Here is a 25,807-nt window from a genome sequence, read left to right on the forward strand (position 1 = left end):
TAATATTTAAAATATATATATATATATATATATATATATATATATATATATATATATATATATATATATATATATTGTCTTGCATTGGTACTAAAATGTATTAATATAAAAATCTATTTTTTTTGGTAAAACAAAATTAAATTTTATTTTATTTAACCATCAAATTTATATAATTCTATAATAATTAGTTGTTTATGTTATTTATCTTAGCAAAGAAAGATATACTTCAAATTTTATAAATATTGCACTCACTTTTTAATTGATCAAATTTATTCAATAATCTTTTTCGATTATTCTATCCAATAAAAGTGGCGATATATTAAGGCCATTATTATATTCCAATATTTAAGATATGAAATAAAAGATGTTTGAGGGTTAAATTTTACTAATTTTACTTCGAAAAATACTTTAAGAGTGTGAGTATTATATACGGTATACTTCAAGGATGCAAAGTGTATTTGATTATTTTTTATTAATTAAAAATAGTGATTAAAGAAAAAAGAAAAAGACAATTACCGAAGGGCAATAATGTCATTGCACACAAACCACACCAATTCTACCTGAGTTTGTTTACGCTGAAAAACAGAGTGGTAATAACTTGAAAAACCCCACAAATCTGATTTCTCAACTGGAGTCCGATCCCCCACCCCCTGAAAAATCATACTGCAATCGTATTACACATGTGAAGCAGCCATCAAAACTGATTGAATTTTTCTCGACACCGCACAGCAAAAAATCTGAAAAAAAAAATGGATGATGGAAAATTCAGCTTTAGTGCGGAGGATCTATCGACGATCGGAGGCATAGCCACCGTTTCCCTCCTCCATTCATTCATTCCGACACACTGGCTTCCGTTCTCCATTGTCGGCCGCGCTCAGAAATGGACGCTCTCTCGTACTCTCCTCGTTAGTAAGTGATGATAACTCATTGTGATTTTTTGTTAGTTGTGTTTTGATTTTTGAGACAAAAAATTTGATCTTGTTAGTGAGAAGGTGAAATTGGTGTTATGGGCTTTGCTAATTTTGTGAGATCCAGGAGTGCATTGCTTGGGTTTTGGGAGGAGAAAAAAAGTAATTAAATATAGATATAGTTTATTGTGGTGGAGAAGAGACTTACTTTGCACATATTGTTATGAATATGCCGGAAGAATTACATAAGAAAACGACGCGGCTATCGAAACATTAGTAATTTGAACGCAATTTTCATTTCGAATCGTGTTGTTGCAGTTTGTGTATAGGCTTTTAAATGGCTTTATTGGGTGAAATTGTGGCAAACAGCCTTTTGAGGAGGGATGTGAAGAATTTGTGGAATTATTGTTGTGGCAAAATAACTACATAGGAAATGATTTAGGATTCAGTGAGAACTTTTCGACTTTGATCTGACGAAACACACCGAAAGAAAATACAACCTCGTTCTGGAGATTCAGAGAGCAGTATGTTATAGATGCTCTGTCGAGTTTGTTACGTGATTTTTTAATCTACTAATTGGATGGTTTTTTAACAGTAGGTACAGAAATTACAGATTAAGCGAATATAGATTCAGCTGTTAAGTTGGATCCAAATGAAATCTGGTCTAAAGTGCCAAACAAGTCTCAAGGAAAATCGTAAATATCGTTTTGATAGTGGCACTCGGGATGAATATTTTAATTGCAATTCTTCCTTGCTGAAGCCAATAGATAATAAGTATAGGTTCTTTTGAAATTGGTCTTACTTATTTCTTTGTGTTTTTGTACCTGATTCAAAAATTTGCTTAACACTGTTTCGTTTAGCATTTTTTATGCGTTTAAGTCACCTAACTTAGCCGTTCTGCTGGATTTGCTTTCGCATCTAAATCGAACCCTTTTAAAATTTCTCGAACCAAACATCCTCAAGCATCGTTAGCACTTAGCACAATCGACACTGAACGACGAAATTCCTTCAAATGGGATTTCTCGAGAAATGAATATCTAGATAATGTGACTATACTGGAGTTTCCACCCTTTTTTCTCAATAATATTCATATTCCAGTGATACCAATACACGCAACAATTTATATACATATAATGTCGCTGAACAACGACGATTGATTTTCTGCACGCAGCTGCATTCGGAGCAGTATTGCACGTCCTATCTACTTCGCTGCTCGGCATAACAGCAATCACCATAACAAACACCATAGCAGGAGAAGAAACCGTGCATAAACTTGCTTCGTTGTTGCTTATTTTCCTCGGTGGTAGTTACGTAGTACTGTTTCTGTTCGGAAAAGGTGGCCACAGCCATTCTCACAACCAACCGATGGAAAAAATGGCAGTCGCTGGTCTTGTACTCGTCCCCGCATTGTCTCCTTGTGCAACCACTCTCCCCGTTTTTCTTGCCGTCGGAAACTCAAAATCCATGATGGTGCTCGCTATAATAGTTCTGCTATTCAGGTAATAAGTTATGTCGTTTAACTGCTAGCTTTATAGCTTTATTGTATCTTTACTATTGGAATAAGAAATGCTTAGGCCTCATTTGCTTCATAAGATAAGATTAACCAAGATAAGATTAATTAATATTATCAAAACCCAATCATATTGTTGAACCATGGGAGATCCGATAAAGAATCTCCCTATTAGCCAAGATTAGAGCCATTTTTCCAATTGCGGGGCGGCTGGAAAAGTTGTTGGACTAACCAAACATCCAATAAGGTCATGTTATTTAATTAATCAAGGCTAATCTTACCACCTAAACGAGGCCTTATTGAACGAATTTAGTTGTGGTTATGGTACTACATGGAGATAGCATGCATTTTATTTCATGCTTAGGGCCATCCTTATATGAATTGCTTCCTTGGCCTCCGAAAATAAGATTATATACACCGATTTTTCGATTTCAAAATATCTGACCATTCTAGATGGTCAAAGGAACTATAAATTAGTGGAAATTGTATTAGCTTCTAAATAACTTTTGCCAAGTTTTCTAAAGATAGCATTTTTAGATATTTCTAGCCTCTAGGTTGGGACAAGAAACTCCGTTTCCGGTCTTTTTACGGATCATATAATTAATGAATCTCTGCTAATTACTTATTGATGTAGTAAATTTTTTTACTTGTAATCGTCCACACAGTTCGAGCAAAATATTTCGGTATTAACATGGTATGGTATTATTTATTTACATTGCAGCACAATAACTGTTATGACATCACTCGTGGCACTCTCGTTTTATGGTGCGAGTCAGCTCAAGTTCCACTGGGTGGAGCGTTACGACAAGCTTCTAGTAGGTTCCGTTCTATGTTTAGTTGGAGTTCTGACCCTTATTTTTCACGACCATCATGATGCGGGCCCACACGGAGACCATCTGCATAGGAAAATTATCGGCCTATAAGAGAAGCATAGTGCTTTAAATGTTACTTAGGTTCTTGATATATTGAGATCTTACAAAGTGACGATGCACATTACTAAGAACTGTAGAACTTGCGTTTCTTGTTTAATCAAATACTTCTTTATATTGCCCCTTTTTTGTCGAAGTTGTTGGTTGATCTTCCGATATTTGCTGTTGCGTAATGTTGTATTTTTGTTTGATGTATAACTCATTATGGTGGCTTATATGTAAATAAAATGGATCTTTCTATGCTGTATTTGGTTTATTTAATTCCCCATTTTGCGAGGTTTGCATGCGTTTGGTGATTTCTATCGGTTTTGATTTCGGGTTTCGGTTTCCCGAAAGTCGATGACTATTCATAGCTATTACTTGATGCAAAGAAGAGAGTTCGACCCAATGCTTTAGTTCTGTCCTAGTTAATCCCGTTTCGACATTAGAAGTATATTGGATTTTTCCTCGGACAAGTTTTTAACTAACGATTTTGAATCGAATAGTTTGGCTTTATTTTTATTCCTATTGTAAAAAAAAAGTGGTTTTAAATTACAAATTGTGAACACATTCGAAGTTTGAATCAAATGAAAGAGAAATAGAGTATAATACTTGCTATATAATTTTATTTTTTTGGAGTAAACAATACTATATAATTAAAATATGTGGATATATCAAAATCAGATACACTAATGAATAATTCTTCCAACTGGCTAAAACTGAATTAAATTAAATACTTCCTATAATAGTCGTTGCTCTACCACAATCTCACGTTATAACGACACTTATTGGAAACGATTTTTGCCCTCTCACTCAATGCATCAACAACGACGTCGCATTTGACCTTAGCTGTAATTTCCCACGTCTTAGCGGACCCCACCTTAATCTTAACGGGCGCTTTAACGTTGACCACTAACGGCACTCTCCCTTGATTCTGCGCGTTCATTAACTCCCTCCTGACGGCGGCCCCCAACACGACGGTGGACCCCGTTAACGACGTCGAGAACGCCGTCACGTTCTTCTTCGGCTGGTAGAAAACAGGGAAAACGCCGTTGCTTAGCTTCACGTCGCTGTAGAAAACGGTAACGGCGCTGCCCTTCAAGTAGTAGATGCCAACCTTGCCGTTAGGGTTCTCCGCTCTGACGCTGACGTTGAAATCCGGCGAGATCGGCGCCGCTGACGTCAGATTCATCCCTTTGATCGAGATGCCGGTGACGTCATACTTGAGCGATTTGAAACGGAAGACGAAGTGCATCACTCCGGCGGAGACGGCGGCGGCGACGACGAGGAGCAGGACGAGGCAGAGAGTGAAGCAGCAGCACCTGCGGCAGCTACTCCGTCGGGGTTTCCGGCGAGTCAGCGCCTCGAATTTTCTGGCGTTCTCCGGAGGCGGAACGCGGAAGATTTGTTCTCTGGGTAGCTGGACGACGTAAATCTCCGGCGGAGGAGTAAGGTTTTCCGGCTTCCGATTCTGGCCGGACTGCTTGGGTGATGTCGGGTTGGAGGAAGACGGCGGCGGCGGGGGATCGGCGGTGGTGGGATGAACACGTGGATCATCCATTCTACACAAATTTAAACAAAATTCAAATGAAATTAAATGAGAATTGAATGTGGAATTGTGTGTATTTTTGTATGGGGTTTGTATGCATATGTTCGTGTGTTTTTTTGTAGAGGACTTGGTTGAGAGAATTTGCTGTCTGTATATATATATATATATATATATATATATATATATAAATATATATATATATATATATATATATATATAGATAGATACAGTCTACAGAATTATATAGATACAAAGTGGTGTGTGTGAAACACGTAGTGTAATGTGTAGTGAGTTTATGTACCGCCGCGTAATTACAGTTGTTACACTTAAATACTTTCTTTTCCATAATTGAATTATAAGAAGATTTCATCAATCACTTAAATTGAGTTATTAGTAATTTTAGATTTTAATAATTCTAATTAAGTTACATATTAATTGGTCCAGTCAAGAGAATATGCCAAATATATTATTATCGTTCATAATCTCTATGACTTGAGGGTGGAATTTGCAACGGAATTTCTGATTTCCGCCGATTTCGGTCTGAATTTTTCTGATTTTGGAATAATATTTTTCATTCTAAATTCCTAAAATACGATTCCAGTTTTTTTTTTTGAATTTATTTGAATAGAAATTGACCTATTTATGAGATTCCGATTCATATCCGATTTCAATTTCCGAAAAAATACACTTATAGTATCATTTTATCATACATTTTTTTTAATTGACTAAAAAAATGAAATTTTCCGCTTTCCGCCAGTTCCAGTCAAAAAATATCTGATTTTGAAATGAGTTTTTTCATTTTGATTTCCGAAATTCCGATTTGCTATTGTTTCCGATTTTTCGGAACATAATTGAAATTGATTTTTTCAGTTCCTAAAAAATCAGAATGCTTACCGGGGTGTCGAGGCAATATATTAATAAAAATGAAAATTGAGAACCCTATATTAAAGTTTGTAGTATAAATTTGATTTTGTTTTGTAATATGCTCTAATATATTTTTTTTAATTATTGTAATTTTATGTACAAAAACTAATAATATCAACTATTACATTTTTTCTAATGAATTTAGGACCTCTCCAATTTTGTTTCTTGATTTTAAATTAACACATTAAATTTATTAAATGAAGAATAATATAATGTTGATTATCCACAAGGACAACGACAAACATATTTATCAATTAATTAAATTAAATATAATAAACCTTTGGTCATCATGCAATTGCTTACAAGTTAAAGACAAAACTTTTGACCTAGTACTATTACTAGTTCAAATTAATAAGAATAGATCAATATAACTATATATCATGCTATAAAAAAAAGACCATTATAGAGAATACTTCAAATGGGATAGTTATGAACAAATCAATCAGTTAGAAAAGTTAATAGCGTGTCTAATTTTATTTTAATTAAAATAATATATGAATTAAAATATTACAAAAAATGTTTCGGAAATCGAATTTTAATTTTGAAATATGTTATAGAATTAATTAAGAAAAATGTAGAACAAGTAAACATACGAGTGACATATGCTAATTGCTAAGTATGTATTAAGGCAATTTATTTTGTTGTGTTCAATTGTTTGTATGTTACGTTTGCTCCGGCCAGCCACTTCTGGGTTTCATGCTGTTTATCCATCCAGTTAGATTAAAAGAAAAATGTAATAATTCTTAACAAAAGAAAATACTTTTATATATATATTTATATATATATATATATATATATATATATATATATATATATATATATATATATATTATATATTTGCAAGTTAAATTATGATTGTGTTTTAAAGTTTGTGCTCTAGAATAACAAAAAGGAGAGGATTTTTTTTTTTTTTTTTTTTTTGCAATTTGATTTAATTGGACGGTGCTGAATGCAACAACCATCGTTTTATATGTGCATATATATTTAAAATGGTACATTACGGTACCCCTGATGTAAGGTCAAATTACGATAAACTCCCTCATTTTTTGAGTAATTACAACCACCTGTCAACTATGAATTTTCTTATACTTCTATCATTGCGGTGTCAAATTTAGTGGATTTTCTCCAGTTTGTACCTGTTTTACTCATATGAGCTCCATATTTAGAAACAAGATGATGATCATAAGATGTGTGTTTTGGCTTGTAAATATTAGATTGTTGTGCATCAGAAACTACGTTTTTGCACAAAACGAGAACGAACTAGAGAACATTTCACGGAATGCAGAAGATTATGTTGGATTTGACATCATAAGGTGAATTAGTAAGACAATTCATAGTTCAGGGGTTGGTTGTAATTACCAATAACATGAGGAATTTTTTTCGTAATTTGACCTTACCTTAGGGGTGGCCGTGATTTACCCTATTAAAAATAAAACAATATTTCACCCCTTTGAAATAGAGCAAATTAGGGCCACCTTGAGGTAAGGCCAAATTACAAAAAAACCCCTCTTGTTTGGATAATTACAACCACCATCCTTTTAAATGTTTTTACATAAAATTTATGTAATTCGGTATTACTAAATTAACTTTCCTAAATTTACTTCAGGAGGAACTTTTATCGTAAGATAATACATAATTGGGAAGGTTATAATTACCCAAACAGTAGGAAAGTTTTCGTAATTTGACCATAACCCACCGTAATTTACCCTTGAAATAACACTCCAGCCGGCGCTACGAACGCACTTCGACATGGCCAACCCCTTGCGCAAGGTTTGTTTTTCATTCTACTGATTTTCTGTACAGTATTTAATTTAATTTAATTTATTCATTTTTTTTTATACAGATTTATGTAAAGCTGCAATAATTACTGATTGTTTTCGTCCTAATTTATGCTTCGATTATCATTTTCTGTTTCATGAAACCGAATTTTCGTACCAAATAATTAAAAAGGCGGCGTTGATCGGTTGCAATCGGCTGCTGCTGGTGAATCCTCCGGCGGCGGCGGCGGTGCTGAAACAGAAGCAGCAGCAGCAGCATAAAGCAATTACGAGCACCAATCACCAAATTAGGGTTCCTTTCAGCACTCGAGCTGTGTTTAACGAGTGGTGTAAAGGGCATGGGAAAAAATACAGCACCGAAAAAATCGAAAATTTGGCATTCAAAAATTTCGAAGACAACTACAAAATTGTTTCCGAAAACCGCAACGGCTCCTTACTCGGCCTCCCTCATATCATGGATCGATCTCCCGATTACGTCACCGCCCGGCCAAATACGTTTACCGCGCCTAAATTGAACAATGCAGGTGTGCAAAAAATTACTCGTTTATATCTATAATATATTATATAAATATTTATTCAAAAAACAAAATTACAAAAAATAATCAATGTAGATGAAGCGGGACCGGTGATCGAATGCCGTTCGGTAAAAGAGTGGAATAAGCATTTCAAAAAGGGTACCAAGTCCAAGAAGCTGGTAACGATTTACTCGATTTAATAAGATAGATTTTATTTGATGTTTGGTTACTGCGGTAACTTTTTTTCGTGTTTATATTGTTTAATTGGGCGTATATTTTGATTAGGTAGTTGTAGATTTCTCGAACGAGTCAATATCAAGCCGTGCTATTGATCCCGAGATTGCCGAGAAGAAGGGGGGTCGTGTTATATTCCTCAAGGTGGATCTTTTGAAGCTTCGGGTATTATGAATGATTCTTTAATTTGCTTACATTTGTCATTTTTTTTAATTAAAAAAATATATATATGTCGAATAATCGGAGCTAGATTTGTTAAAAGTTCGTAAACATTGTTTGTAGAGTGTTGCTAAGGAATTCAATGTGGAGTGCGATAAGCCTACCTTTTTGTTCCTGAAAGATGGTGTGGAGATGGGCAGGCTTTCCTCTGTGTGCTGACGACGTAGATCTACAATTGGCCGGTATTGTAATGCGAGATTAATCGTAAAACGATGAATGTGCATAACTTGTTTTATTTAACTGAAAAGCTATTTGCAGCGAGACTTTTACTGAAATTGGCTATGCAGCGGTAGTCTCATTTCTCATTTTTCTAACTTTCTAAAACAACTGAAACTCTCTCAAGTCAAAAAATTCGAAATCTACGAATCTGAAAGTCGTTTGACAAATTTGCTGCCGAGAAACAACAACTACTTCAATGGCCTACCTGGATTACTATTATGAGGTAAAACGAGCACGAAAGTAGAAAAGAAAAGAAAAGGAGCTTCGTTATTTACAGAACGAAACCCCTAAAACAATTCGAAAAGAGGGGGGTTTCGTCCTTCAAAAAATTTCCAGGTTTTGTGCTCTAGAGCACTAAACCTTCGATAGCTAACGGAAATGAGCTGAGTCGACTTGACAACAACACAGACTCGAGCTCGAATTTTTGAGCTCGAGCTTTATTACTTTCATTAGCTAACGAGCCGGCTTGTGAGTTTTTTTTTAGTTAAATATATATAATAATAATAATGTAATAAATTCATATAAAAAATTGAAGAAATAAGTTACAGTTCGTTTTTACATCTTGTAACTTTTGTTTATTATAATATAAATAATTTGTAATACTAATAATATTAACAAAAGTTTTGTAAATATCAGATAGTTCTTACTTCTTGGATGCAAAACACAAGTACCTATCTGCTGCTAATTAACCTCGAAGTTCTTCTGGTTCAAGACTAATTAATCTAAATTAGTGATGGAAATCGTAAAATGGGATTTAAGTACATATTAATTAAATGCATGTGTTTTTTAATTAGAATATTTCAGAATTATGTCTAGGTGCATGCATATATATATATATATATATATATATATATATATATATATATATATATATATATAGATGCTTCAAGAATGGCTTACAAGAAGCCATACATGCATGTTCCTTAGCCAGAAAATGCTGCTTCAAGAATGTAGGTGAGTTCCCCCTGGAACTTTTACCTATAATTACAAGGTTGCCCTTCTATTACACTTTTAATGTTATAAAATTGTAACTAACAAAAATAACCCCTTTTTGTTAAAAGAAAATAAAAAAATAATAATATATATTTAAAAAAAAAAAGAAAAAAAGAAAAAACCACCATAGAAATCAACCAAAATAACCATATACACAATACACATATAAATCTGTCCATTGTGCCAGAAGCATAGTAATACTATAAGTAAATCCCATTTGTTTATTACAAGCCTGTCCAATTCAAACCCCCTACAGCTCTCTAACACCAGTAACTATATAAATAACTGTTTAAAAACTAAAGACAAAGCAAAATAGTTGATATGAATATATATATATAGAAACCTCCCAATATGCTTAGAACCAAATCGAAACATCTTGCTTCGGCAGATTGTCCATGGACGGCATATCGAACGGCGAGCTAAACATCAACGGGAAATTCTCGGCGGGGCCCGCATTGAATGGTGCGTCCGCAGCAGCCTTACGGTGGTCAAATGGTCCACCAAAAATCGAACCACTATTGTGCATGTTACTATTATTATTGTTATTGTTCTCTTCGAATACGATTCCTTGTACGTTACTGTCGTAGAAGGACATAAGGTCGTTAATCATCCTTTGCCCATCTTCCGGAACGCCGAGCCCCGTCAGGTCGAACGAATTCTGAGCTGGACTGACAGCTGGCTGAGTGAAAACGACAGGTTTCGCTTCATTGACGGCGAAATTCGAAACCCTGAAATTTGGAGATAGTTGCTTGCTGAAGGGGCAAGAGAGCTGATGGTTGTCCCTCGAGATTCTGTCACGAAAGCCATGGCGGAGTTCACTATGCGGGCAGTGGAGAAACTCGCACGTGTATATCTGATGGTCCATAATCACACCCAATTCGTTTCCGGATTTTCTTTTCCTCGAGAAATCGAAGGTGTTGTTATTATCGATCATCAAAGCTTCATTCTTGATTTCATGAGTTTGTTGCTGCATTTGTTGTTGTTGAACTATATTCAACAAATCGAGCCTATTGGGCTTCTGCTCCTGCACTTCGAAACTATTGTTATTATCACTCGACCCCTCATCAACCCCATCGACATCGTACTCTCCGAAATCGTGGGTGCCAAAACCCCCACCGGACAAAGTCAAAGGCGGTGGGCACCGATCGGGGTAAAGCTCACGAGCCACAATCTCCTCCTGGTTGATAATCGCCAGCCAGGTGGCGCTCTCCTTAGCAGTCATCTTATCCTGCAAGCACTTCGACTGCCGCACAAGCTTCCTAATCTTAGCTATATCCGGCGAGATATGCTTAATCACAGCCGTCAAAACCCCAACTTTCCAAGCCTTTTTAAGATCGTGCGGCTTCTTGTAAGGAGGCGGGCCCGCTTGATCTTTCTGCAACCCTAGCTGGCCCCACCACTCCTCCGTACCGTTCGGCCACCAGGGGGGCGAAACCCCCTTCTCCAAAGGGAACCTCCGCTGAGGTGGGTCACAATGCTGCATCAAAGCCGACAAAAGAGATCCGAGCGTAGTGTCTTGGAGCTCCTGCAGAGTGTGGGGGATGGGGCCGATGGGGGCGGAACCCCCCTCAAATTTTCCAGGAGGGCAGTTTTCGGTCTGGTATTTAGCAATGGCGGCGGGCCCGTTTCGGTCAAAGCGGACTTTATCCTTCCACCACTCGCGGAGGTTGTCCGACGCTCCGCCGACAGGCTTGCCCTTCTCCGGTATGATGCCGTACACGAAGCCTTGTGCTTTGCACACTTCCATCATTTTCAGCATGTACTTCAAGATCCCGTCTTGCGCACGCGACATCTTCTTACGCCTAGCCTGCTCTTGCGACTGCCTCTGCTTTGAAGAGTCGTCGGTGTTGGCGTTGCTGTTATTTACTTCTTTGCCCTTGTTCAGTTCTTTGAGTCTCTTGAGCCTCATCTTGTCCCTCCACACCCGCCTCTCGAGTTCGTAGACGTCGATCTCGTCGTCTGTGTAATCGTCCTCCTCCGTCGGATCGGGCTCGTTGTTCGACTGCGGAGGAGGAGCTGAGAGATCTGCTGTTTCCTTGATTGGAACAGAGGAGAAGAAATCGAAATCGCCACAAAACGCCATGTCATCAAACATCATCATCCTCAAATTCAGGGCTGAACTGGAAGAAACTGCAGGATTAGGAACTGAATTTCGACAAAAACCTCGACCGTGTCTATCTTTTCCACCAAGTGGAAAAGGTTTTTACCACCTGTGAATATAGAAATCAAGAAAATTAAAGAAAATATCAACCAAGATTTTCGAACAAAATATAAAGATTCAGACTTTAACCATTTGCTATTACAGAAATAAATAAAAAATCCCCACATATAAAGCCAAGAATGAACAAAAGATAAAGCTTTAAGTTTTTTAAAGTTCTTAGCTTTTATCAGAAAAGCCAGATCTGAACAGATCACAGAGAAAGTCAAACAGTCCAAGAAAATCTGAAACAAGATTTCACAGAAAACATGGGACAAAAATAAAAGCAACAATTAATGCATCTAAACAACATATTTTACCCAGTACTCATGTTTCATCCCAAGATCATTTCAGGGTTTTTAATTAATAAAAAAATGATTAAGTAACTTTAATTTTCACAAACAGAAATACTCTTAAATCAATTGTTTTCAGTAATTGAATTTGGATCCACCTGCTGTTTACGGAAATTGAAGTAAAAAAAAAACCCAGAATCTTATAACAAAAAGACAAGATTTTCAACAATAAAAATTGAATCTTTTTGCAGGTAAACAATTTTTTTCAGCACCATAATTAGAAAAAAACTAAAATTAAAATTAAAAATAAAAATCATACCCTAATTCTTGAAAACCCTCTTCCCCTCATTCAATTATAATTATAAATAATAAAAAAAATAAAAAAAAAGATCAACCAAAATCATAAAGACATGAACTTTAACCAACCAACAAACAAGAAAAACACAAACAAGAAGAAGAATAAGATTTTTTAATTATTCTCCTTTGTTTAATTGGTTTATACCTGACGAGTATTTCTGTGAAAGTCTTCTTTCCAACACCTCTTCCCCTCGTGCAGAAATATTGACTCTATTTAGAAATAGTTTGAGAGAGAGATATCAGAGGAGAGAGAGAGAGAGAGAGAGAGAGAGAGAGAGAGAGAGAGAGAACCAGGGCCAGGGGGGAAGAAAATGATGGGAAAGTCATGTAGTGAGAAGTATTATTCAATTTGGTATTTATATACTGCTGTAAATTAATTTTACTATCAAATGAATTATTATTGTGACAGTGTGAATAGGGGGGAGGTGAAAAGTGTCGTATTTGGTGAATTTATTACGGCGCGTGTGAAAATATTTAAAGTTGGGGGGTAGAAAATTGGTCAGATTCATAAGTCAAAAAGTGTTGTTATTATTATTTTTGGGAGTTTGCATTATTCACCACTCATTATTATTTATTATGAATTTCAACTTCTGATAAAATATTTTTTTTTTTAAAAAGAAAAGAAATAGTAGTATTAGTTTAGTACGATGAAGTACAGATGCAATTAAGACACTGCGTGTGTAGTTCGCTTTGTGTTGGACCGTTACGAAAATTTATAATACCTAGGTTTATGCTACACGTTTAACGATAATTGTAGCCATTTATGTATTTTTCTAGATTTTATTTAGATTCAAGAAAAGGAAAAACAAATCCCATTTACAAAATTAAAATCTTTTCAATATTTGTAGAAATGATTTGATTAGTACATAGATATGACATGTTTTAACTGCTATAGTCCCCTATATTCCCTCGTAGAAGTACCCTATTTTTTCTCACAAAATTTTCTCGTTACTTTCATGTTTTAATTATTCATGTGGAGGAGGCTCGTGTATTGATGGTCGACAATCAAATGTCGTGAGTGCTTGTGTGTGCTGAATTCACTGTACATAAAGATCAGACTTTGCGTCTTTCGTGACACCAATTAGAACAACTGGTAATGATTCAGATCGTACAAGCAGTATTAAAAAGGTCACGGGTGAGTAGTGTCGTGGACGTTCGTGTGTGCTGAATAGAATTAGAGACTAATGTCCTATAGAATTTTAAGATCATGTGGAGGTTTTAGGATGTTTTGGGTTTCGTTTCTTTTTATAGTGGGGGCACAATGGTAAAATCACGTGGAGTTTTCGAATTAATTAGGAAGTGTGTAAAGTCATGGCACCCGAAAATTTGGTCAACTTGTGCATTTTTTCACCAACATTATGGGATGCGAGTAAGGCCAGGTGATGATATATTTCCCCTAATAATGTTAACTTTAGAGCATCAATTATATGGTTCAAAAAAAAAATATCTATTTACCTAACAAATGTTTATTTTTTAATTACTAATTAATTAGTCACAACTCAAATTGTTTTAAATTGAATTTATTCAAATAAGCTCAATGAATTCAAAATTCTCAATTTGAAATCCTTTCATCCAATTTTATTTTATTTTTTAGTTAGAAATAAAAATGTGTTTGTATATATGTTCACTCGTGTTTGAGTGATAAGAATGCTCCACTAATCTCACTTATCGAATATTTCTATTTAATTATTTACTAATTTAAATAAGTTTGTCTGACAATTTCAATAAAGTTTAGCCTAAGTGACATAGAAGCAGTTTCCACATTGAAGTGATTTTGATGGTACATATTTATTTGAGTGCATGTGTATTGATTTAATAAAAATTAATTTATCGAGATTCTATTCAATTTATTTTCATTTACCGTATAATTTGGAACTAATTATTTTGTACCACAGCCAATAATGCACACACTAAGCAAAATTCCTATGAATACAATAGTAGGTGTTGAAATATTGGCAAAATTAAAATAATTCAAAACAAGTGGGATTGGACAAGGTGGATCCAATTATGATGTTCCACATATAATTGTTGGTACCACCTTTAATTTGATGTGATGGAAACTGTTGTATTTGGATAAGAACAAAGTTCAGTTTTCAAAAGTATTCTAATTTTAATTTGGTTCTTGTTATGCAACAATGTTTGTAATATACTTAATAGAGGAAATTAGCAAATATGGTGGTAATAACAATAAGTAAATTGATAATAATTGGTTAAATTGTCTTAAAAATGGTTAGAAGATAACTATGGGGTAATTTGCCAAATACTCTTGTACACTAATACTCTTTTGGATTAGGATTTGGATTTTTACAATTTGTTAGAAGTTATATTTTCTTCAAACTCGGTTTCATCCCGTTTAATTTAACTGCACTACGTTAGATATCTTCCCCCGCTCCATGTCATTGTCATCGTCGAAACTCTGTCACAAAGCCACACACAGACGCACACACCTAACACGCACACACCTAACACGCACACACACATACGCAACCACACACTTACAATTTTGGTTACACTCCTTCTCCTTCGTTGTAACCTAATAATTATGGAAACAAAAACTGAAAAATATGAAGAATCGTTTGGTGATGATGATGGTAATGTTGGTGGTGATGTAAGCACCAAAGATTCAAGTTTTTTTATTCAGTTTATTTTAAATAAGTTGTTGGTCACCAATGTAATTAAGCAAAGCATATAAGCTTTCTAAGTTGTCTAATTAACCCAAAATTTATAGAAATTACATGAAATGCATATTTCTTCTGCTAAACTTTTACTCTGTAATAATTTAACTAAATTCTGTAAATAAGTTTTTTTAAATTATCCTTGTAAGTTGTGTATGTGTTGTAGCAGGTGGGATGCATGTTTGATTTTATTTTTTGTTCAGTTAATTTTATCTAAACTGTTGCTTATTAGTATAATTAAGCTGCGCAAATTACCATCACCGTTACTGTTAGTTTTCATAATCAATTCCGTTAGAGAGACTTCAAATCTAGCGTCGGGAAAGAACATAAGAACTTTTAGCAAAATAACAAAATCTGCATATACTGAAAGTTGTAGAAAATATTTTTGAGGGACTTGCAATTAATTTCCCTAATACATAAATAAGATTACAACAAAACACCAAATGCCTTCGATGTTTACTATTATATCCATAATGTATTTCCTTTTGTCCGAAAGTGCAAGTTGAATTAATCAATGGAGGGGTTAAGGAAAGTTGACAATGACACATATTTGAAACTTTAATTTAGCACGTGATGAAATCAAATCAAATGAGACTTTTGAATACGCCTATCACAAGCAACTAGTTACGTTTTTGTGATAATTAATTTATAAACAACTAGTTTTAAATTAATCATAGGTGAACATGGTGGGTGCACTACTATTTGTACAAGAAAATTGCACAATTAACTTTCTTGATTTAGGCACTCTAGGAAGCACCTAGTCAAACCGGATTTAATTGAATATAAACTAGTAGTTATTAGGCAGTGTAATGTATTTATTCCAAATTACAGTTTTGACTATAATAAATCACGTATAAATATATAACTAAAGCTGCATAATTATTTAATTAATAAAGATACAAGTAGGGCCGTGCATGAGTTGCTTTTAAGTTTTACCGAACAATCCACCCATTTTTTAACCGACCCATATATAAATGGGTTGGTCAGGTAATATTGATGAACCGATTTTTTAAGAATTTTCTTTATTGAAAATATTTGATTGCAGAATATAAAAGAAGTCAAAACTCAATACACAAAATTTATAAATATCTATGTACTACCGATAATATTAACCAACCGGCCCATTATTTATCCGATAAAGTCAGTTACCAACTATTATTAGTCCCATAATGTGTGAGCCGGTTAAGTTTTCAATTATCAATATAATTTGATAGTCGGGTCGAATAGGTAATTTATCGAAAATTGTCCGATCCAACCCATGCCCAGCCGAGTACGAGTGGGGTGTTGCAATTTGCAACAGCTAATAGATTGGGCTGGACTAGTTACATCATAGTAAAAGTTTTTAAATTGGACTAAATTTGCAATAATGGGCCCATTTGAGCAATCCCATGATTAATCTTATCTTTACGATTATTATCTTGCATTAACCGTAATTTAATTTAAAAAAAAATAAAAATTGTACCATTAAAATACCAAAAAATAGGGTATACCGATACTAACCTCAATTTAAGAAAGTTGACTTCGGTACAATTAACAAAGACAAGGGGTATTTTTGTCAAACCGCGCTAAGAAATTTGTTCTGCTCTTCTCTCTCATCTCTCTCTCTCTCTCTCTCTCTGTTCTGTCAAATGTGCTTCATTTTCTGAAGCGGTTTAAAAACAGACCGAGCATGGAGATAGAGCAAGCTACAAAAACCTAAATCCAAACAAAGAACCTCAATTGTCTTTCATACTGACACATAAACCAATGAAACAAAAAATTAATTTAAGCAAGGAAATGTGGTAGCCGTTTTTCGAACTAACAAAAAATGAGGCAGATTTCTCCCACTCTCATCTCTTTCCATTCTTCCCTCTCTTTCTCCTTCCCCAGTTTACCCGCCAACCCACGTCTTCAAATTCCAGTTCGCTTCAGATTCCATATCAGGTTTGTATGTTGTCCTCCGCCACCTTCCATTTTTGCGGCCCATGTGTTTGTGTAAATGTCTGTGAGAGCATGTTGCTTTTCCAGTGCATGTGATGTGGTTCCACTAAGTTTGATTGAGTTTGGCATTACTTGGCAAAGCAGGTCGATGGCTTCCCACGTAGTTGGTTACCCTCGCATTGGGCCGAAAAGAGAGCTCAAGTTTGCATTGGAATCCTTCTGGGATGGAAAGAGCAATGCTGAAGAGCTGCACAAGGTTGCATCTGATTTACGGGTGTCGATTTGGAAGCAGATGGCAGATGCTGGAATCAAATATATTCCGAGCAATACATTCTCGTATTATGACCAAGTGTTGGATACCACCGCTATGCTGGGTGCCGTTCCGTCGAGATATGGTTGGAGCGGAGGTGATATAGGATTTGACGTTTACTTTTCGATGGCTAGGGGTAATGCTTCTGTTCCTGCAATGGAAATGACAAAGTGGTTTGATACCAACTAGTAAGTAGTATATTATTGTTTTTATATAATTATATCGTATGTATTGTTGGTTGAGTCTGGCATGAGTTCTGTTTATTGTTTAAACTACCCGTATTTAACAGTTTATAATTTATGTGAATGCAGTCACTACATTGTCCCGGAATTGGGGTTGGAGACTGAATTTTCTTACGCATCTCGCAAGGCTGTGCAAGAATATAAAGAGGCTAGAGCTGTAAGTACACAGGGTTTAGAAAAGACCACACAAATCACTTTACTTGTGAGATGCTGCATTTAATTTAAGCGAGTTAGATTCATTTATGTTGTCAAATGTTTCCTCGTTGCAGCTCGGCATCGACACAGTTCCAGTCCTCGTAGGCCCTGTTTCTTACTTGTTGTTATCAAAACCAGCAAAGGGAGTTGGGAAATCATTCTCTCTTCTTTCCCTACTAGATAAGATTCTACCCATCTACATGTAAGATCATCGCATATTCTACTGACAAGTGACATCTCGATTTGATTTTATATTTTATACTGAGGCTAATCCCTTTTTTCTTGCTTTACTATGAAGGGAAGTTGTGGCAGAACTAAAGGCAGCTGGTGCCAGCTGGATTCAGTTTGATGAGCCTACACTTGTCATGGATCTCGACTCGCACAAATTACACGCATTTACTCATGCTTACAAAGAGCTCGAATCATCGGTTTCTGGTTTGAATGTTCTTATTGAAACATATTTTGCAGACCTTCCTGCCGAGGCATATAATACGGTGACTGCTTTGAAGGGTGTCACAGCTATTGGCTTCGATTTAGTACGTGGATCAAACACACTTGACCTAATTAAAAATGGATATCCTCTGGGAAAATATCTTTTTGCTGGAGTTGTTGACGGAAGAAACATTTGGGCTAATGATCTTGATGCTTCTTTAAGTACCTTGCAGGCTCTCGAGGGTGTGGTAGGCAAAGGTGATTTCCAGAAAATTCGTGTACATTATATTTAATACGCTACATGTAGTCACTGACGTAGAACTCAAAATTAACAACTAATAACATCAGCAAATTAGGCATTTGAGGGTGTTGAAGATCATCTAACAACCATAATTAGATTCTAGACTTCTAGTGGTGATTGGTTATACACTCTGTTCAGTTTGTTTTTTTACATATATCTTTTGTGCTATATTGCTAGATTTCAGAGGGACTGCAATTAAAATCACCTTTGATGTTACGCCGTTTCACTTGCATTTTTTTTTCAGACAAGCTTGTGGTCTCTACTTCGTGTTCTCTACTTCACACCGTAGTTGATTTGGTAAATGAAACGAAGTTGGATGAAGAACTGAAGTCATGGCTTGCGTTTGCTGCACAGAAGTTACTTGAAGTCAATGGATTGGCGAAGGCACTATCTGGTCAAAAGGATGAGGTATTTCATTGCCATTTTCTTTTTCTTTTTTTCCCTATACATCGGCTCGTTATTTTTAACCATTATGGCTATCTTAAAGTATGAAGGACGAACACGTGTAGAACCACAGCATTGGTTGACCAGGATGCTTATCTTAATTTAGACATGGATATAAACTCGGACCTCTTATCTGCAGCAACAGTTTGACCAGGTTGCTTATCTTAATGCTAGTATTTTTCTCACTCAGGCATTCTACTCTGCTAATGCAGCAGCTCATGCTTCAAGAAGATCATCTCCTAGAGTTACCGATGAGGATGTTCAGATTGCTGTATGAGTCTTTGCTACTTCACATTTTTTTGTCGTGCTTTTCTGATATGCTCTGTTTATGTATTAATAATGACTTTAATTTTTCTGTTACTATAATCAGACTGCTGCTTTAAAGGGTTCTGACCATCGGAGAGCTACAAATGTAAGTGCCAGGTTGGAATCCCAGCATGAAAAGCTAAACCTACCTATTATCCCAACTACTACTATTGGATCTTTCCCTCAAACTTTGGAGCTTAGGAAAATCCGCCGTGAATACAAGGCTAGTAAGTAAGTTTTTCTCCCATATTCATTTATTTACTATCCCAACTTTTGTATGCTTTCAACTTATTTAGTTATTCTTGTAGGATATCCGAGGAAGACTATGTCAAAGCCATTAAGGAGGAAATAGCAGCAGTAGTGAAACTTCAAGAAGAGCTTGGCATTGATGTCCTCGTTCATGGGGAACCAGAGGTGACCTATTAATATATTACTATCGTACAGAAAGATTAAAAGTAAATAAAATGATTTTTTTTAATTCTTTTTTATTGGACAAGTGCAGAGAAACGATATGGTGGAATACTTTGGGGAGCAGCTATCTGGTTTTGCCTTCACTGTGAATGGATGGGTTCAATCTTATGGATCGAGGTGCGTTAAGCCACCTATTATCTACGGTGATGTCAGTCGCCCTAAATCAATGACTGTCTTTTGGTCTAAGTTGGCTCAGAGCATGACTCAGCGCCCGATGAAGGGAATGCTTACAGGCCCTGTTACCATACTGAATTGGTCTTTTGTTAGAAACGACCAGCCCAGGTAGCCAAATCAAATCCTCTCTTTAATACATCTTATTTATTATTATTTTGAAAATTCAGTTTTGAATTTAATGTTATCCGGTTCTCCATCTATTAGAAACGAGACTTGCTATCAGATTGCTCTAGCAATCAAGAATGAGGTTGAAGATTTGGAGAAAGCTGGAATAGGAGTTATTCAAATTGACGAAGCTGCCTTAAGAGAGGGTTTGCCACTTAGAAAATCCGAGCAGCAATTTTACTTGGACTGGGCTGTACACTCCTTCAGGATAACTAATTCTGCAGTTCAAGACAGCACCCAGGTATTTTTCTTCATTCTATTGTCGTCTTCTTTTACGAGGAAAACTGTTACTAGGTTGCATTTAGATAGAACCATTTGAATTTGAAGAGAGAATTTGGAGAAAGCATTTCAAACGGGTCGGTATATAAACCCGGATCAGAAATCCACTACAATGAATCACAAAACAGTTCAAAATGAGAACGAAGAACTTGAAATCCATTGCAGGATGAATTAATCCAAACAAGCTCCATGAATTTATTATTATATAGATTTGGGATCCTTAGCTTCAATTAGAAATGAGCCTCTTTATATACATTATATATTATTTGGAAACAACTGTTGAACACGATTTTCTACTGATTCCGTGAGCAGATCCACACCCATATGTGCTACTCAAACTTCAACGACATCATCGACTCGATCATAGAAATGGATGCTGATGTCATCACCATCGAGAACTCCAGGTCAAACGAGAAGCTTCTTTCGGTTTTCCGCGAGGGAGGAGTGAAGTACGCTGCTGGCATGGGCCCCGGGGTGTACGATATACATTCACCAAGAATACCATCAACCGAAGAAATTGTTGACCGGGTCAACAAGATGCTGACAGTTCTTGATAGCAAGTTCCTGTGGGTCAACCCTGACTGTGGACTCAAAACTCGCAAGTATTCTGAAGTGAAGCCTGCGCTGAGCAATATGGTTGCTGCTGCTAAGCTGGCCCGAAATAATTTGGCTGCAAATAAGTGAGTTCTTACAAGTATAGAGAAGAAGGATTCTTATGTTTATTATAAGTTAGAGAGCTTTTGTGGGCTTGTTTGTGCAGATTTTTATGAAGTATAAATTTCGTGGAATTTGAACTCGAAATAAATCAAAATTAAGGTGAAAACGAAAATCGATTTCCTCGATCCTCAAAAATACTGAAATTTTTACAATATAAAGATCGATAACCGAAAAGTTCGAAGTCTTATTATTTTGATTCCAAAAAAAACCTTTATTCCATATACCAACACACATATGGAACTCTGGACAGACATCCCATGAAGTACAAAAGCATGCAAAAATGTGTCTGAGAACTTTCCATTTCTTCAAGGTACAAACTTTTAATCCTCTGCAGAAAAAGGTACAACACAAGGTAATCATGTTTCAAGAAGACCAAACAACCTCCATAACCTTAAATAACTCAGGCGAGTTTATTTCTTCCTCTGCACTTACATTAACAAAAAAACAGAGAACACAAAGAAAGAAAGAAAAAAACGAACGATGTACAAGTCGAAGCTGCAAGAACTGTGCCACAAACAGAAATGGGGACTGCCGAAATACACGTGCGTGAAAGACGGTGAAGATCACTGCCCGATGTTTAAGGCCTCTGTTGTGGTCAGTGGTACCACCTTCAATAGCCCCCCTGCCTTAACATCTTCGAAACAAGCCTACAATGAAGCTGCTCAACTTGCTTTTCTCCATTTCACTTCTGGTACAATTTTTTTTTTTAATTTTTTTAAATTTTTTTTTATTATTTTTGAGAAATTTCAGTGGATTTATTTTATGTGTTTGTTTGTTGTGATGTTTTCCAGAGCCCTCAAGTGAGGAGACTGAATATGTTGAGAAGACAAATGGTGAGATTAAAACTGAGAGTTCCGTAAAATCGGAGGGCATGACTGTGAAACGCTGTGAGAATCTTGGTGAGTCTCTTTTTATTCACACTCTATATACATAATAATACATACACACCTCTTTTCTAGTATTTATAAACTCGAATATTGGTTGTAATACTTTTCACGGTGTTCATCGATGTGGGGCTGGAGGGTAAAAAATATTTATTAGCATGTAATATAAGTATTTTGCAATCCGTATTTTCCAGACCCCTCGGATCAAAAGAGTGAATATACAGAGAAGAAAAACAGTGAGAAAGAAGTTCAGAGCTCCGTAAAATCAGAGGACATGACTGAGAAATACCGTGACAACATTGGTTAGCATCTCTTTTATGCACAAACTTATGTCTCTGTTTCGTTTCAGTCGAAAACATGTCGTAATCATTGCTTCTCACACACATTTAAAAACAGCATGTTGTACCTTAAAAACTTGTTCCATCATTTCAAACACTGACATCCATTTGATATGATTTTATCCTAATTTCTTGCTGTAAGATTTTCACGACGAGTTCAAGAAGAAACTCCAGATTTATGCTAAAAACAAGAATCTCGACCTAATAGTATATCGTATAGAAAAAGAGGGTGGTTGCTACAAGGCTAGAGTTTCTATCGGTGAAGATTGGTTTGAGAGTGAACAACTCAGTGAGACCGCCGAGGAAGCAGAGAATGCTGCTGCACAGTCTGCTTTGTTATCCCTATCAACAGATGCATTTAACGAGGTAATTAAAAGAAAAGCTTTAATGTTTATTTTTCACACATGAACGCGTAATTTCATGTATACTCATTTTAATGTTCCTTTTTTATGAATATCGTTTTGCAAGAACGATCCACACTCCTACAAGATTCTGTTACAGGAGCTAGCAGACAAAGAAGGGTTTTTCCCGCCAAAATACACAACGACCGTGCCTCGTGACTCCCGTATTCAGACATTTTCATCTACTGTTGAAGTTGAAGGAGAGGTTTTTCAAGGGGATACAGCTAAGTCTAAGAAACTAGCAGAGCTGAACGCTGCCAAGGCTGCATATACCGTATTCACTGAGCGTAAGTTGTGGCTTTCTTCAACTTGTGTTAAAACACTTCCACATTCCTATCAAAAGTCGAATCTTTATTGAATCTGAACTGATAAAGACTTTATGAAATGGATCGTCTAATGTAATAATAATATTACACTGTGCTTCTACTGTTAAAATTCAAAATCTGAGGATACACATGATCATATAGTTGTCATTAAGATTAATTTTGTTTTTTTCTCAGGTAAGTTATTCAATCCTGGTTACTTTTCACCAATGAGCTCCGGTGATGACATCATCGAACTTGCTCCTCGTTTGGAATCAGTCATTATTTCTGACAAGAAAGAAAATCCCATATCCGGATCTCCATCAAACTTCAGTTCAGGCAAGAAACACGAGACTGAAGAACAAGACAACACTGGTAACAAACATCTTACTGTTAAAGATTCCATGTGGGCTTTATCCTATAGTTTTTACGTACATCAATTTGCTTAAAAACCTGGGACAGGCTCACTAATCATCGAGTGACTACTTTTCTTTTTAGGTGAAAGTGAAGAAATTGTTTATCGTACTCCAGACTCTACGACCACGAAAAAGACCAACGAAATTGAAAGCTATCTTCTTTGCAATCGGGTCAAAGTCTTCACATCAATTCCAAACATGGCATTGCCTAGGGGAACAGTTGTGCTTCCAATCAGTGAAAATAGGTGGACAGTGGTGAACCTGGAATTCCCTAGTGAGAAAGGAATCTAATCTCACATAACTAACACTTTATTCAGACGGCATTATTATAATTTAGAATCAGCATGTGATGTAGTAGCATGAAAAACAACGAAAAATTCATCTTATGCTTGTTAGACTTTTTCATCCCATGTTTTCATCGGTTCTACCGCTTTCCATTAATAGACCTTGGAACTATAAAGTCAAATTATGGGGTTTTTCCCCCCGATTTTTCGACAAATTATTTGGCAAAGTTCAGAAGATGTTTTACATGAATGATAGTAAGCATCTTTTAAGCTATGAAATCTTTCACTTACTACTCGGTCAATGGTCGTACGAGAGGTAAAACCTGTATCTATATAAAGCTAGCATCTGTATTACTCTAATACGTTAGTTCATAGGAACAAAGATCAGTTAAAAAAATGGACAGAAATTCAACACATTTTTCACAAGTTCTCCAAAACATGAAACCACGACTGCAAAATCGAATCATTTTTTTCCTCCTGAAGAAATCGAGAACGCAACTACAACACAGCTAAGCGAAAAAAAATATATCACCTCAGTAATAACCAACACGGCCGATATCAGCTCTGGAAAGCTGCTGCTCAGCTTCAGCTCCGTTGCCCAGAAACAAAAGCCGCCCGTTGCGGCGAATGGCCACCTCACGTATCCGGCGAACGAGGCCAGTTATGGGATCATTGAAGATCTTCGTCTCCAGATTACCTTCCAGATACAAAATAGAACCAGGCACAACGCTCTTCATAGCAAGCTCCCCCAATCTCTCCGGGTAAACCGAAACCCTATGCCACTGCACGGCACATCGATTCGCGTAATCCCTAGGGTCTTCGTTGTCCAAAGGCCTCCTGTTATTGCGGATGCCGCCGGTTCCGATGGAGATCAGAGTTACGGTCCGGCCGCTCTTGAGTTTCTTCTGAATAGGAGCCTGCCCGACTTGCCCCACCAATATTGCTTTGTAAATGCCGAGGTCTAAGCCGTTCTCGAGGGGGCGATCGCCGTTCGGCTGATTCTTATTCGGAGAAGATGAATCGGCTGCGAGAGGGGCGGAAGGTACTGAGTCGGTGTCGGGCTCTGAGTCGGTTAATGAAGAAGAGAGGTTCCTGGTGCAGAAAACTGAGGGTTTTGCTGTGTATTTCGAAAAAATTACGCCGGAGAGTTTTTTGGAGAGAGAAGACGCCATTGATTTTTACTACGGAAACCTCAAAACCCTAGGAGACGTTGGCTTGGGTCACTGCTGCACTTTACTGAGACTTGGGAGGGTAAATTCGGTGTAATTTTTTTAAATGAAAAATATTTTTCAAAAAATTAATATCAATAAATTACAAAAAGAAAATGAATCTTATTGTATAACTTTAAAGTTTAAACATAACTCAAAATATAATTTTTAGAAAGTGAACCTAAATGTTATGCACTATCTTAGGTAAGCCTACATTTAATTGTGAAAATTTAAAAAAAAAATTGAAACAGATAAACTCCCTCCAATAAAAATATTCCCCTTTTTGTGCAATCCATTGCCACTGTGGATTTAATTGATGAGAATACGTTTATTGTTTTTTTTAACGGTAAATTATGAACAACTTTGAAGTAAGGTTAAATTATAAAAAAATCTCTTCAGTTTGGGTAATTGGAATCAACCCTCAACTGTGAACGTTCTTACACGTCCACCCTCGCGATATCTAATTTAGTAGAATATTCAAGATCATGAGAATTTGTATTTTGTTTTATCTCATTCGAACTCCGCATTTTGAAACAAAATAATCATAAGATGTGGCTCTTAACTTGTAAATGTCAAATGATCGTGCATCAGAAAACTGCATTTTTGCAAAAAAACAAGTACAAACTAAAGAAGATTCAACAAAATCTAAAAGATTATGTTTAATTTGACATAATCAAAGTGAACATATAAGAAGATTCAAAGTTGAACAGTTGATTAGTTGAAAAAAAAAGGAAACTCT

The 25,807-nt window shown here is 36.0% G+C and overlaps 7 protein-coding genes across 11 annotated transcripts; 4 read left to right on the top strand and 3 right to left on the bottom strand.

Annotated features, from left to right (window-relative positions):
- The first annotated feature begins 534 nt into the window (after positions 1-534).
- On the top strand, positions 535-3,605 carry LOC105959008 (Fe(3+) dicitrate transport system permease). The gene is made up of 3 exons (XM_012983026.2): positions 535-909; positions 2,080-2,407; positions 3,140-3,605. Exons 1-3 carry the CDS (start codon positions 750-752, stop codon positions 3,339-3,341), a joined length of 690 nt encoding a protein of 229 aa, XP_012838480.2. The 5' UTR covers positions 535-749; the 3' UTR covers positions 3,342-3,605.
- A 376-nt stretch (positions 3,606-3,981) lies between these two features.
- LOC105958680 (Late embryogenesis abundant (LEA) hydroxyproline-rich glycoprotein family) lies at positions 3,982-5,024 on the bottom strand. Its single transcript, XM_012982690.2, has one exon. The coding sequence runs from the start codon at positions 4,885-4,887 to the stop codon at positions 4,084-4,086; it is 804 nt and encodes a 267-aa protein (XP_012838144.2). The 5' UTR covers positions 4,888-5,024; the 3' UTR covers positions 3,982-4,083.
- A 2,389-nt stretch (positions 5,025-7,413) lies between these two features.
- LOC105958681 (uncharacterized) lies at positions 7,414-8,814 on the top strand. Its single transcript, XM_012982691.2, has 5 exons — positions 7,414-7,569; positions 7,750-8,101; positions 8,189-8,271; positions 8,378-8,491; positions 8,609-8,814. The coding sequence occupies exons 1-5, from the start codon at positions 7,549-7,551 to the stop codon at positions 8,702-8,704; spliced, it is 666 nt and encodes a 221-aa protein (XP_012838145.2). The 5' UTR covers positions 7,414-7,548; the 3' UTR covers positions 8,705-8,814.
- Positions 8,815-9,884: 1,070 nt separating this feature from the next.
- On the bottom strand, positions 9,885-13,122 carry EIL2 (ETHYLENE-INSENSITIVE3-like 2). Its single transcript, XM_088813108.1, has 2 exons — positions 12,750-13,122; positions 9,885-11,967 (listed from the first exon to the last, which is right to left on the bottom strand). The coding sequence occupies exon 2, from the start codon at positions 11,856-11,858 to the stop codon at positions 10,113-10,115; it is 1,746 nt and encodes a 581-aa protein (XP_088669234.1). The 5' UTR covers positions 11,859-11,967; positions 12,750-13,122; the 3' UTR covers positions 9,885-10,112.
- Positions 13,123-16,739: 3,617 nt separating this feature from the next.
- Positions 16,740-21,370, top strand: MS3 (methionine synthase 3). The gene is made up of 12 exons (XM_012983028.2): positions 16,740-17,202; positions 17,344-17,697; positions 17,821-17,908; positions 18,021-18,148; positions 18,245-18,636; positions 18,924-19,087; positions 19,314-19,394; positions 19,494-19,660; positions 19,738-19,843; positions 19,932-20,182; positions 20,279-20,480; positions 20,831-21,370. Exons 1-12 carry the CDS (start codon positions 17,087-17,089, stop codon positions 21,200-21,202), a joined length of 2,421 nt encoding a protein of 806 aa, XP_012838482.2. The 5' UTR covers positions 16,740-17,086; the 3' UTR covers positions 21,203-21,370.
- Positions 21,101-24,110, top strand: LOC105959011 (double-stranded RNA-binding protein 1). Of its 2 annotated transcripts, XM_012983029.2 has the most exons (9): positions 21,101-21,198; positions 21,546-21,587; positions 21,684-21,926; positions 22,027-22,134; positions 22,314-22,421; positions 22,600-22,823; positions 22,926-23,145; positions 23,359-23,535; positions 23,659-24,110. In XM_012983029.2, the coding sequence occupies exons 3-9, from the start codon at positions 21,716-21,718 to the stop codon at positions 23,865-23,867; spliced, it is 1,257 nt and encodes a 418-aa protein (XP_012838483.1). In that variant the 5' UTR covers positions 21,101-21,198; positions 21,546-21,587; positions 21,684-21,715; the 3' UTR covers positions 23,868-24,110. The 2 variants fall into 2 exon arrangements, with proteins under 2 accessions (XP_012838483.1, XP_088670748.1); XM_088814622.1 differs by lacking the exon at positions 21,101-21,198 and having other exon boundaries at positions 21,585-21,926; positions 22,959-23,145.
- Positions 21,330-25,132, bottom strand: LOC105959012 (Nucleic acid-binding, OB-fold-like protein). Of its 4 annotated transcripts, none has more exons than XM_088814625.1 (2): positions 24,393-25,119; positions 21,330-21,563 (listed from the first exon to the last, which is right to left on the bottom strand). In XM_088814625.1, the coding sequence occupies exon 1, from the start codon at positions 25,030-25,032 to the stop codon at positions 24,394-24,396; it is 639 nt and encodes a 212-aa protein (XP_088670751.1). In that variant the 5' UTR covers positions 25,033-25,119; the 3' UTR covers positions 21,330-21,563; position 24,393. The 4 variants fall into 4 exon arrangements, with proteins under 4 accessions (XP_088670751.1, XP_088670749.1, XP_012838484.1 ...); XM_088814623.1 differs by lacking the exon at positions 21,330-21,563 and adding an exon at positions 22,828-23,191; XM_012983030.2 differs by lacking the exon at positions 21,330-21,563 and adding an exon at positions 23,193-23,448 and having other exon boundaries at positions 24,393-25,132.
- Between the last annotated feature and the right edge of the window lie 675 nt (positions 25,133-25,807).

Source organism: Erythranthe guttata, chromosome 14 (genome assembly GCF_056151865.1).
Source record: "Erythranthe guttata isolate IM_541 chromosome 14, IM_541, whole genome shotgun sequence".
Taxonomy (NCBI): Eukaryota; Viridiplantae; Streptophyta; class Magnoliopsida; order Lamiales; family Phrymaceae; genus Erythranthe; species Erythranthe guttata.